The 13451-nt window shown below is 28.0% G+C and overlaps 1 protein-coding gene across 1 annotated transcript; it reads left to right on the top strand.

Annotated features, from left to right (window-relative positions):
- Positions 1 to 11597: 11597 nt before the first annotated feature.
- Positions 11598 to 13228, top strand: LOC109813083 (protein LATERAL BRANCHING OXIDOREDUCTASE 1). Its single transcript, XM_020377203.3, has 3 exons — positions 11598 to 12172; positions 12328 to 12658; positions 12798 to 13228. The coding sequence occupies exons 1-3, from the start codon at positions 11703 to 11705 to the stop codon at positions 13053 to 13055; spliced, it is 1059 nt and encodes a 352-aa protein (XP_020232792.1). The 5' UTR covers positions 11598 to 11702; the 3' UTR covers positions 13056 to 13228.
- The last annotated feature ends 223 nt before the right edge of the window (positions 13229 to 13451 follow it).

Here is a 13451-nt window from a genome sequence, read left to right as displayed (position 1 = left end):
CTTGTATAATGAGGTTCTCTAGATATATAATTATTCTGTATTTAGATTTCAAACTTAAGGATTTCACTGAATAAGCGGTAATCAAGATATAGATTCGCGTTTAACCGAATATCCCAAAGGAAATACTACATGCTAGCTTCAACTTAACTAATGATTATAGAAGCCCATCCAATCATAAATTAATGTGTAATGTATTACCACGTATAATTGAACGTACAATCAGGACAAGTTTGTATTTCTCACTACTATACAGAGATTATATTGTATATCGGTTCTTTTAGATTCTCTAACTTTGAAACATGAAAGTTACGGTAAGTTAATGTATTTAAACCGTTAGATTTATAAAAATAAATCAGATTGTGACACGTGTACATTATATATTTTAACTTAAATGTACATGTGTCACAATCTGGTCTATTATTACAAATTCAGCAGTTTAAATGTATTAAGTTATCATAACTTTCCCTCCATAGAGTCAAAGAATCCATTTCCGTTCGTTTTAGCTTTCTACGTCAGTTTTACACTACAAGAAAAATGTTGATTTCTGACGAAAATTTCTGACAGAAACAGGTAAATTTCTGACGGATTTTTTTTTCGACAGATTTCAATCTGTCGAAAAAAGTGGAGTCGGAAAAAAAAAAATCACTAGTGCAAAATTTGGATTTAAAATTGGAGTTTTAAGATCGGTTACAAGGTAACCGATCTTAAAAGTGACGCGGTGACAATTTTGTAAATAACATGAATACTTTTAAGATCGGTTAAAATTTAACTGATCTTAAAAGTACTTTTAAGATCGATTATAAAATAACCGATCTTAAAAGGTATGTCTGACACAACTTTTAAGATCAGACAACTTTTAAGATCGGTTACAAAAAAACTGATCTTAAAAAGTTGTATCAGACATAACTTTTAAGATCGGTCATAAAATAACCGATCTTAAAAATATACTTTTAAAATCGGTTATTTAAGAATCGATTTTAAAAGTACTTTTAAGATCAGTTATTTTATGACCGATTTAAAAAGTGCTACTTTTAAAATCGGTTATTTCATAACCGATTTTGTATATAGTATACAAAATTGATTCTTAAATAATCGATTTTAAAAGTATCGTCAGAAATATTTTATATTTCCTTCCATTCTCATTCTCTTTAATCTTCCCTCCATTCCTTTTTTTACTCTCTACGCTCTCATTTTCTAAAGTCTCCAATAAGGTAAATTTCGTTGTCGTTTTCATTTTCATCTTCTCATGCTCTTCTTGTGTGTCTTTTCGTTTTCTCATGCTCTTCTCTTGTCTCTATTATCGTTGTAGATTAATTTTGGGTAAATTTTAAACCTGGAACGGGCGGTTCTGCAAGGAGAACGAGTCGTTCTGTAAGGAAAACAGGTCGTTCTCCACAGAGAACGGGCCATTCTGCAAGGAGAACAGCCCGTTCTCCATGGAGAATGGCCCGTTCTGAAAGGAGTACGGCCTATTCTCCATGGAGAATGGCCCGTACTGAAAGTTAACTTTTAGGCCTTTTGAACAGCCTAGAACTACCTGTTCCGGTTAAATTTTTTTTTCTGCCCGGACTTTTAAGATCGATTATTAAACAACCGATCTTAAAAGTTAACTTTTAAAATTGGTTGTTTAACCGATTTTAAAAGTCTACCTTTTAAAATCGGCTCTTTTAAAATCGGTTACGGAACCGATTTTAAAAGTCTACCTTTTAAAATCGGTTACGGAACCGATTTTAAAAGTTAAAAATAACTGATTTTAAAAGCCTTTTTTCCACTAGTGAATCTGTCTGAAATAATTTAATCCGTCGAAAATTTTCGACAGAAAATTCCGTTGAAAATTATAATGTTTTTTAATTTTAATTTATTAATGTAACAACCCTCATATTTGGTCTCTCAAGGATTCTATTTCACGATATTTTACTGTTTAGTGTGTTTTATCTAGGGATGACAAAAATACTCGTACTTGCGGGTATCTGCGGGTAAAATCTGCTACAGATAATAAATGAATAGGCTAATTGGGTACCCGCGGATAATATGAGAAAAGTAAAAGTTGAATGAAAAAAGAAATTATTTTCATTTATGCTTATATTTAATTTTGTTGTAATTTTTTGTATTTTTTTTATTATTATAATTTTTTATTATGTAATTTCTTTTGTTAATTATTCATATTTATATATTATTCATAATAATTAATTTTATAAAAAATTATCATAAAGTGTAGTGTGAGGTATCAAAAAATATAGTATGAGTTATAAAAAAGTAAGAGTACTTATAAACAATTTACATTTGAGCAAAAATTGTAAAAATATAATATGAGTTACTTATGAGTGACGTAGCATAATGAGACCCATTTAAAGTAGTTAGAACTCCCATTATAGATGCTCTCAGAGTGAGGTTACTTGGAACATGCGCTGCTTTTTGACTTTTCCAATAAATTTCTCTTCTCATGTTCTTCATGTGTCCAAAAACACTAAAAACACCAAGATTATCTAACAGAATAAAATACATGTAAAATAATTTATCCTGATTTTATTGCTTATTCTGGATAAAAACATAATTCTAAAGCATATAACATACATAATTACCTTAAATTACTCAGAAATTATCAAACGTCAAAACCTTATATTTAATATCTGGTTTTTATTGGTAAGCCCGTGAAATGTGTAGCTTGTATAATGAGGTTCTCTAGATATATAATTATTCTGTATTTAGATTTCAAACTTAAGGATTTCACTGAATAAGCGGTAATCAAGATATAGATTCGCGTTTAACCGAATATCCCAAAGGAAATACTACATGCTAGCTTCAACTTAACTAATGATTATAGAAGCCCATCCAATCATAAATTAATGTGTAATGTATTACCACGTATAATTGAACGTACAATCAGGACAAGTTTGTATTTCTCACTACTATACAGAGATTATATTGTATAAAAATAAATCAGATTGTGACACGTGTACATTATATATTTTAACTTAAATGTACAAGTGTTACAATCTGGTCTATTATTACAAATTCAGCGGTTTAAATGTATTAAGTTATCATAACTTTCTCTCCATAAAGTCAAAGAATCCATTTCCGTTCGTTTTAGCTTTCTACGTCAGTTTTACACTACAAGAAAAATGTTGATTTCTGACGAAAATTTCTGACGGAAACAGGTAAATTTCTGACGGATTTTTTTTTTCCGACAGATTTCAATCTGTCGAAAAAAGTGGAGTCGGAAAAAAAATCACTAGTGCCAAAATTGGATTTAAAATTGGAAAAAAAAATCACTAGTGCAAAAATTGTATAATCGATGTAGGATTTAAATTTTTCTCAATAAATAATTATTATTAATAGTAAATTTTAGTGTAATATAAATACATTTTTAGTAACTATTATATATTAGTCATTAATATTTTTATTAGATAATAAAATAGAGATATATAGTTTATTGTCATTAAATAATATTTGTTTATAATAAATTTTGTTGTAGTGAATTCTCTCATGAGTTGATTCTTCTCCAACCACTAGTACAAAAAAGACATTTTACGTCTGTTATTTTGGACTTTTTATGTCGAAAAAAAGTCTGACATTAATGCCGGAGACAAAAATTTACGTAGGGTGTTTTAGCCGACATAAAATTACGTCGAACATCCTCCACGTCCGACGTAAAATAGTTGACAGACAAACAAAAAAATAACCTCAATCCGTGAACATGTCCAAAAAATATACTCAAATGCTTCAATCCAATCGAAGAAATAGGTCCAAAATAAAAACTGGGTCTTGTCGCTGTGCATCGTGAACGGAAAACGCCCAACGTCTCGAACCACTGTCGCCGAAAATTGTTGGAGAGGAAAACAATGTCAAAACACTCGTGCAGAAATAAAACAACATTTTTACATAAAAAGATCAATACACACATGAAAGCACTAACCTCAATCCATGAAAATGCCTAAATGCTTCAACCCAATTAGAGAGATAGGTTCAGAATCAAAAATGAGTTTTGCCGCCGTTGTCGTCGCCACTCACCGTGACCGAAAAACACCCAAAGGTCTCATATCACCGTTGTCGAAAATCGCTAGAAGAAAACCCGAGAGGAAAATAATGAAAAAACACTTGTGCGCACGAAAAAGACGAAGGTGCTGAGGAGAATAAAACAACTTTTTTACGTCGGGTCAAAAAGGGTTCGACATAAAAATTGAGATCTATGTCGGACTGTACTTTATATCCGACGTAGATTTTAGTTTTTACGTCAAACTCCCTTTGGTCCGACGTAAAAAAGTTTAGATTAATTTCAAAAATGTCACCGCGTATTTTTTATACTGGGTATTTTTTATAACCAATGAGAAATCGCTGACGTAAAAAACTGATTTTCCACTAGTAAACATTCATTTTAACACCGGTTCATCACCCGTCAACTTTTTCCAACACAACACTCACGGATCACTCGTCCCTCTCACCATTTTTGCACACACACAGGAATCCAAAAGAGGATCCCATACACACATTAGCTCACAAAACATAAATCACTCACAACAACTCTCTATCACGCACACAATCACCCCTCATATCACTCCTAAAACAGTCGTTCACTGCATACACATTCATGTCGAACACTGATCACATAACAAAATCATTGATCCAATTTCTTCATTTTTGCTCTCAACACCCTAAGACCTTACTAACACTCTCCTTTTTCCTTATCGTATTTTCCCTCTCTCCTATAAGTCACAAACCATGCATATGTCAAGAGCCTTCGACCCTTCGTAAAGCCATGCATGCAAATTCTCAAACATCGCTGTCATTTTCATCAAACTCCAACATAACCTAGCTACTACCCCATATACAACACTACTAACCAATATATGACGTGCATCCGTAAGGCAACAAATGAAACCCGAGTTGAACCTCGTCTTTTGCATCCATGATTCCATGTTGCGCATGAGAGTGAGGGTTTTCTTCCTCTTGTTTATGCAACTTCCGTTTCTTTATTACACTTTTTGTTTAAAATAAGGTTATAAATATCATGTTATTTGTTTCATTCCTTCGTAAAATTATTTCCAGTTGTGCGTATCTCTCATCCAATTACCTTTTCTTTCTTTTATATATGTATATGTGACATATTTCCCCTACAAGCCACGTCAATCTAATGTATTATTGTGCTACTTTATGTTGAACTCTTGTAATGAGTTTTCTAATTGAATATATATATTTATGCTTATTATTAAACTTTTGTATACAAAACTACCACTACAAAAAATATGCAATTTAGTGACCACCAAAATCGGTCGCTAAATTTCAAAAATCGGTCGCTAAATGGTTAAAATGATTTTGGCCGCTGAAGTTTATGAGACCAAATTAGTGACCGAATAAATCGGTCACTAAATCGGTCGCTAAATATTTATCTTTTATTTTATTAAATTTTATAGACGTCGCAAATTTGGTCGCTATGAATCACTCATATTTGGCTTCTTAAGGATTTTATTTCACAATATTTAAGTTTTTAGCATGTTTTGTCCTTAATTATACAATTTTTGGAAACTTCCCAGAAGGTCACCCATCCCTATATTACTCCAAGTCAAGCACGCTTAACTGTGAAGTTTTTATGAGATAAGCTACCAAAAAGCAAATGCATGTTGTTAGTATAAGTAGTACAAATTAATTCATTTAAGTCATCCTCAACTATTCAATCTCATACTTATATTATTTTTTGATCCTTATCATTTTGGTATATTCGGACCATTATAAATATATAATAATATATATAATAATTATATTATATTTAATTAATCTTTATTTATATATATACTTACTTTTATAATTAATAATCTACTTATTTCTATTTAAAATTAATTTTATGATACAATTTAAATTATTTATTATAAATTCAAAAGTTTAAGTAATAATTTATATATTTTAAAATGAGGGGTTATAATAACACTGGTATAACTTTTACTAAGTATTACACTGCTCAATAAATTTATATTAAATGTGAATTTTGTAAATCCAACCGATAGATTGAAAGTTCATATCACTTTATATGTTTATATCAATTTTTGTTAAAATTAAACAACAACTTAAAAGTAATCAAAGTGCTCATATTTTATTTGAAATGTATATATTACGTCAATTTTGTTTTACAAGAATGAAGTATCAAATCATCTTGAATTCATATAAGATTATGTATATATGATCTAAGAGTAAAAAACTTTCAATATAACAGTTGAATTTATAAAATTCACATTTAATATAAAGTTATTTAGCGATGTAATACTTAGTAAAAGTTACACCGATGTTATTATAACAATTCTCTTTTAAAATATTATTTTTATAAATTAAATTTTAACATTTTAAATAAATTATTAATTAACTTAATATATTAATTCATCTTAAATCTAAGATACAAAATTCAAAAAATGTATTTATCCTTGTTTTATTTTCTAATTATCAACTATTAATAAAATATTAATTTAAAATTTAAATTTAAAAATTTATTTAAAAATAAAGTTATCATAAGTTAGAAATATATATTATAAATATGGATCAAAATAAATAAGAAATTTTAAAATTCATATACTCTAATTTAAAAACTGCCTAAAAATCCAATCGTAAAAAAAAGACCTCTAAATATTTTTTCACATAAATAAATATTGGTATTAATTATGTAGGAGTGCATATAAATATTTTTTTTAATATAAATTAATGTCTTGCTCTTACAAAAAAAAGAAAATGGGATTGATACTCAACAAAAATATTATCATCACTTTTAAGCAAGTTATAAATTTTTTTAAGTTTTAGTTATAGTGACTGAATAGAACTTCGTCGCTAATTTTAACTAATATTTTGCGACCGAATATAATTTTGTTGCTAATTTTAACTAATATTTAGCAACTGAATAGAATTACATTGCTAATTGTAACTAATATTTAGCGATCGAATTTAATTTTGTCGCTAAAAAAATCAAAGTTTCTTATTTAGAGACCGAATTCAATTCGTCACTAATTTTAACTAATATTTAGCGATCGAATTTAATTTTGTCGCTAAAAAAATCAAAATTTCTGATTTAGCGACCAAATTAAATTTCGTTGCTAAATATTAGTTAAAGTGAATTCGGTCGCGAAATTTAACTAATATTTAGCGACCGAATTCAATTCTGTCGCTAAATTTAACTACTATTTAGCGACCGAATTCAATTTCGTCGCTAAAAAAAATCAAAATTTTATAATTTAGCAACCAAATTAAATTCCGTCGCTAAATTTAACTATTATTTAGCGACCGAATTCAATTTCGTCGCTAATTTTAACTAATATTTAGCGACCGAATTAAATTTCGTCGCTAAAAAAATCAAAATTTATAATTTAGCGACCGAATTAAATTCTGTCTCTAAAAAAAATCAAAATTTATAATTTAGCGACTAAAATAGCTACCGAATTCAATTCTGTCGCTAAATTTAACTACTATTTAGCGACCGAATTCAATTCCATCGCTAATTTTAACTAATATTTAGCGACCGAATTAAATTTCATCACTAAAAAAAATCAAAATTTATAATTGAGCGACCGAAATAGAGATCGAGTTTAATTTCGTCGCTAAAAAAATCAAAATTTATAATTTATCTACTGAAATAGCAACCAAATTTAATTCTGTCGCTAAAAAATCAAAATTTCTTATTTAGCGACCTAAATAGCGACCGATTTTCTAACGACGACTTATTTTGATCGCTAAATTGATCGTTATTTTAGTTTTTCATAATCGGTCACTAAATCAGTCGCTAAATAACGACTGATAAATTTCGGTCGCTAATTTACAATTTTCTAGTAGTGTACTAAAACTTGGAATAGTTATAAGCAACAGATGTAACAGCCCAGCAACCCGCATGTGGATATTGTCCGCTTTGGCCGCAGCCCTCACGGTTTTGCTTCTGGCAATGGCACGCATGCCACCCCAAAACGCGTCCACACAAGGAAGGTATCCACACCCATATATATGGCATGCTTCGTTCTCCTTCCTAACCGATGTGGGACTTCACAACAGAAGGAAATGTGATTCTCGAGACACATAGAACATGTAAACATAAACTAATAAGTGATAAAATTCCAAAATTGAAATAAAGGATTAAAGAAATCAATGAAATCATAATAAGATTAAATATATCCACGCTTATAATAGAAAAATTAATACGATCAAATTTTCATATCTTAATTAAAATAATTATTAATTATTAATAATAACAACTCATTTTTAAAAGATAATAAGAAAAAAAGGTCGATTGAATGTGCATTGTTTTAACGCTTAAAATTTTTAGGATATAAGTTGTTACAAATTTGATTGTTCTAAAATTATAAAGAATAAGCATATAATCGTTCAAAACTGAGTATTATAATATAATTAAAATTATGATGGATTTTTATATAAAAAATGTTGATTAAATGTGACATTTTTTCAACCTTGTAATTTCTTGAAACATAGGTTGTGATAATTTGATAGTCTTAATATCTTTTAAAATTTCCCCTAAAAGAAAAGATCTTTTAAAATAAAATATTTTATAAATTATAAATTCTAAATCAAAATTTTATAATCTATTTAGAAAATAAATTGTTTAAAATCAAGTAGTGCTAATTAGATAATAGATTATTTCAATGTAATATTCTTTTAACCCTTTGACTTAGGGATACAAATTGTGACAATTGTTTTCGTTAGTTCCCCTCTAAATTAAAATAATAAAATATAATATAAAATATTTAAAATTATAATAGTATAAACCTTAATTGGAGAAAAGATTAATTGAATGTGATATCTTCTTAACCCTAGAGTTTTCAAATACTAGTTGTGATAGTTTGGTATATTTGAACTTTCCTCTAAAGTGAAAATATTTAGTTAAAACTATAATTCTATATCATGAATAATTAGAATAATAATGAAAAATCAAAATTAAAATATTCTAATGGATTGATTCTGGTGTATACTTTTATCAATTTTGTACTTTGAGACCTATAAGCTGAGATAATTCAAAAATCTTAAAATTTAATAAAAATGCAATTTAATTAAAAAAAACATAAAAATATATTCTAAAAGAATTAGGTGACTCTGATTTCTCCATTACACATAGAAATACGTAGGAGCAGAAAATCATATCCTATTGAGTTAGAAAATAAAAATAATAATATTAACTCTCTTTTTAACAACAACAATAACAATAATTTTAGTATTCATTAAAATAAAATATATTAAATAAAATATATTTGATGTCATTATTAATTTTTATTAATTTGGAATGAAAAATATTTTAAAAGATTTAAATAGTTTGTTTAATTAATTAAAGGTAACCATTTTTACTATGGACGTTATAGGTTGTTAATACTTTTCTTACAGTTAATTAACTTTCGAAGTCAAAAAATATTTTTGCAGATCACTTTCTATGATATGATTTTTTTCAATATTTTTTCTAAAATATACATTAGTGGCAGCTCCTTGTTTATTGATCTATTTTTGTACTAACTGATAGTTGGTTCAAATGATACTAAACTCGATCCCTTTAAATAAAGTCTCAAGTTCAACTATTTTATATGAAAAGAAATGTTATTGGAACAAGAGGTTTCACTAAAAGTGGTGAGCTAAATTTGCTAATGAAGATTAGTTATACTCCATACCAATAACATAATTATAAATATTAGTAGGTTCGAGATACTTTACACTTCTATATACTTTGTTTAAAAAATATAATAAAATAAAAAATAAAAGTAAAATTAAGAAATTACAACATGTGAGATAATGTATAATTAGAAAAAAAAGTAAAATAATTTTAAACAAAAATGATTACAAAATAAAATGGTAGTTATTATTGATAAAGTGATTGACAATTAATTTTTTTTTAATGCATGTAGACTTTTTTTCTCTTATTTTACCTTTAAAATATATGCATATAAACTTTTTTTCTTCCTATTTTACCTTTAAAATATATGATGGTGAGAAAAAAGTATATAATAAAAAGATAGAAATATTTTTAAAAAATTGTAGAATATTTCATTAACTCCCTTCTTTTTCATTTTAAAAAATGTGGAATATTTCATTAACAAGAGACCAAGAGCACGCAACTAGTCCAGATTCGATGTATCTGCACGGAGTAATCACAACCATACAAACTTTATCAGATTGTGACATGAATATTTAATTAACTCCCTTCTTTTCATTTGAGAAATATATAATAATATATTATACACTATCATTTGTATGTATCAAAAAAAATATGTACAAAAAAAATACAGTATCATTTGTTTTTTTATATATATAGAAAGATTATAAGTAATATTATTTAATTTTCTAGTGTTTATCTTCGTTCATTTTTAATAGTTATTTAAAAAATTTACATACAAATAAAAAATACAGTAAATATTTATTTTTGAGGGATGCATGGGCTTGGGAAGTTTTTTTTTTAATTTCTTCTCGTAATTATATGAAATATTCCTTATCTAGCATTGAGTGATCACAGTAATTCAATTGGTTTAATGTTTTGGGCAAAACAATATTACGTTAAGGAAGAAAAAAAATACATGCGTCGTAAAGAGTTTGAGTTTAATTAGTATACTCAGACGTTCCATTACAAGAATAAGAGTTCTAGTTGAATACGTAGACTACATGAACGTCGTAAATTTTTTTAATATTAGTGTTCGATTTTTATAAATTAAAAAGTTAACTTCTTCTTATCATAAAAAGTATTAGTATAATTTATAAGATAATTATTATAAAAACTAAAAGAAATTTGATACATTATGATTTATAATTAAATAATGATGTAAAAAAAAAAAAAAACACTTCACCAATATGCCGACGGTGATATTTATCCATTTTCATCATTTATTTTAAAAAAATTACTTTAATGCAATATTTATCATTTTCTAGTTAAACCGTAATATAAAGACTCTTTACTGTGTGATAACGTCAAAATTAAACTCATTATTAAATAAGTTTATTTAATGGAAATTGTTACGGTACCCTCAAAGATCAAGGAGTTTTAATACATTCTTTTATGTAAACTTATAAAAAAAATAAATTAATTTAATTATAAAATAAATAATCTAAATTATATTTATAAAATGAAAAATAAGATAAAATTATAGAGGTTAAAATTATAAGATTTCAATAATATTATCAAATATTAAAAAAAATTAATAAATAGTAAAAATAAAAAATTATTAAAACTACAATATAGAAATTCAAAATTTAAGACAAAAAGACAAAAAATATACTTAACAAATTATTAAAATTAAAATATAGAAATTCAAAAATTTTAAATGGAAAGATAAAAATATACTTAAAAAATTATTAAAATTAAACTATTTAAACATATAATAATATTATTACAAATAAATTAGAATATATAAAATAAAATAAAATGACTAAATAATTTAAAAATTAAAAAAATAAAATATCATAAATATTATTTAAATAAGTTATTAAAAATATAAAATATAAAAAAACTGTATCGATACCCTCTTAAATAAGATGGTACCATAGAATTTCTCTATTTAATTTGTATACATATAAAGATAATATTTTGGGAAGAGAAAACAATGTGTTAGGTGGTGATTTTTTGTTTTTGAATTTTCGACGTTCATGTGGTGAAATTGAAACACGTGAACTACCAAAAACAAATAGCCACTCCATATATAATCTTATTGGCAAGGTTCTGAAATTATCATCGATCGGCACTAGCAACAGCCATGGGAGAGGTTGACCCAGCTTTCATTCAAGACCCACAACACAGGCCAAAACTCTCCATTATCCAAGCCGAAGGAATTCCCATAATTGACCTCTCTCCAATAACCAACCACAAACTTTCAAATCCATCTTCCATTGAAGGCTTAGTGAAGGAGATAGGAAGTGCATGCAAGGAGTGGGGCTTCTTCCAAGTAACCAACCATGGGGTGCCCCTCTCTCTAAGGCAAAGGATTGAGGAAGCTTCTAGATTGTTCTTTGCGCAGACTCTGGAGGAGAAGAGGAAGTACAGAAGAGATGAGGTATCTCCAACTGGTTACTATGACACTGAGCACACCAAAAACGTTAGGGACTGGAAAGAAGTCTTTGATGTTCTAGCCCAAGACCCTACTTTCATTCCAGTCACTTCTGATGAACATGATGACCAACTCACTCACTGGAATAATCGATTCCCTCAATACCCTCCAAACTTTAGGTAATTCATCTGCACTTTCTACTAGTTAGTAGTCACAATATGAAATCTGTTTCAATATAAGTTTAGAAAAGTTTTTCCATATAGACTAATACAAAATAAAATTCAAGTTCTCTCTCTTTATTGTTATGTGTATAAAACAATGCGAAAATGAGCAGGGATATTGTCGAAGAGTATATTCAAGAGATGGAAAAGCTGTCCTTTAAGTTGATGGAGCTTATAGCTCTGAGCTTAGGCCTTGAGCCAAAGAGGTTTGAAGAGTTTTTCATCAAAGATCAAACAAGTTTCATTCGACTGAACCACTATCCTCCATGTCCTTATCCTCACCTAGCTCTTGGTGTTGGTCGACACAAGGATGGTGGAGCCTTAACCGTTCTTGCCCAAGATGAAGTTGGAGGACTTGAAGTCAAACGCAAAGCAGATCAAGAGTGGGTTAGAGTGAAACCTACACCAGATGCTTACATAATTAACGTTGGTGATACTATTCAGGTACCTCTATGTAGCTATATAAAGATGGTAAATGTTGAATACATGGTTTATGGGATCCTAGTTTATGAAATATATAATCCCTTAATTAGAATTTAGAAACTTGTACTTGAGTATTGGATATTGTTATTTGTTAACGCAGGTTTGGAGCAATGACTTATATGAGAGTGTGGAACACAGAGTGATGGTTAATTCGGAGAAAGAAAGGTTTTCCATTCCGTTTTTCTTCTTTCCTGCACACGACACAGAAGTGAAGCCTTTCGAGGAGTTGACAAATGAGAAAAACCCTCCAAAATATAGGCCATACAAATGGGGCAAGTTTCTTGTCCACAGAAAGGGAAGCAATTTCAAGAAACAGAATGTGGAGAACATTCAGATTTATCATTATAAGATAGCTTAAATTAGCAGGGGCATTTAGGTTATGCGTGTAAATCAGACTGATGCAAGAAGGTTTCTGATATTTGGGATTGTGATATTATTTACTACTATAAATTGCTAGAGTGCGTTATGAATATGGCTGTAGTAGCATTGATTAGAAGAATAAAATAATACCATTTATCATGATCTCAAAAATTGAAATTACATCTTTCGTTGATTATACTGTTCAATACAATCTAAAAGATGAAATTTCTTCATTATAAAATAGCTACCTTCTCAATTACCGATATTTGTTTTAATTAATTTGCCCAGATAAGTGAAAGGACCGAACAATTCCGAAGCCTTTATGATGTTGAAGAGTGTTATATATGGCTTATCACCCTTAACTTGAACTTGAGATTTTTAAAAAATTGAGAAA

Source organism: Cajanus cajan, chromosome 3 (assembly GCF_000230855.2).
Source record: "Cajanus cajan strain Asha chromosome 3, NIPB_CcT2T_4, whole genome shotgun sequence".
In the NCBI taxonomy this organism is placed as follows: domain Eukaryota; kingdom Viridiplantae; phylum Streptophyta; class Magnoliopsida; order Fabales; family Fabaceae; genus Cajanus; species Cajanus cajan.
The sequence above is the reverse complement of the archived record's forward strand: the minus strand, read 5'-3'. Positions and strand labels throughout refer to the sequence as shown.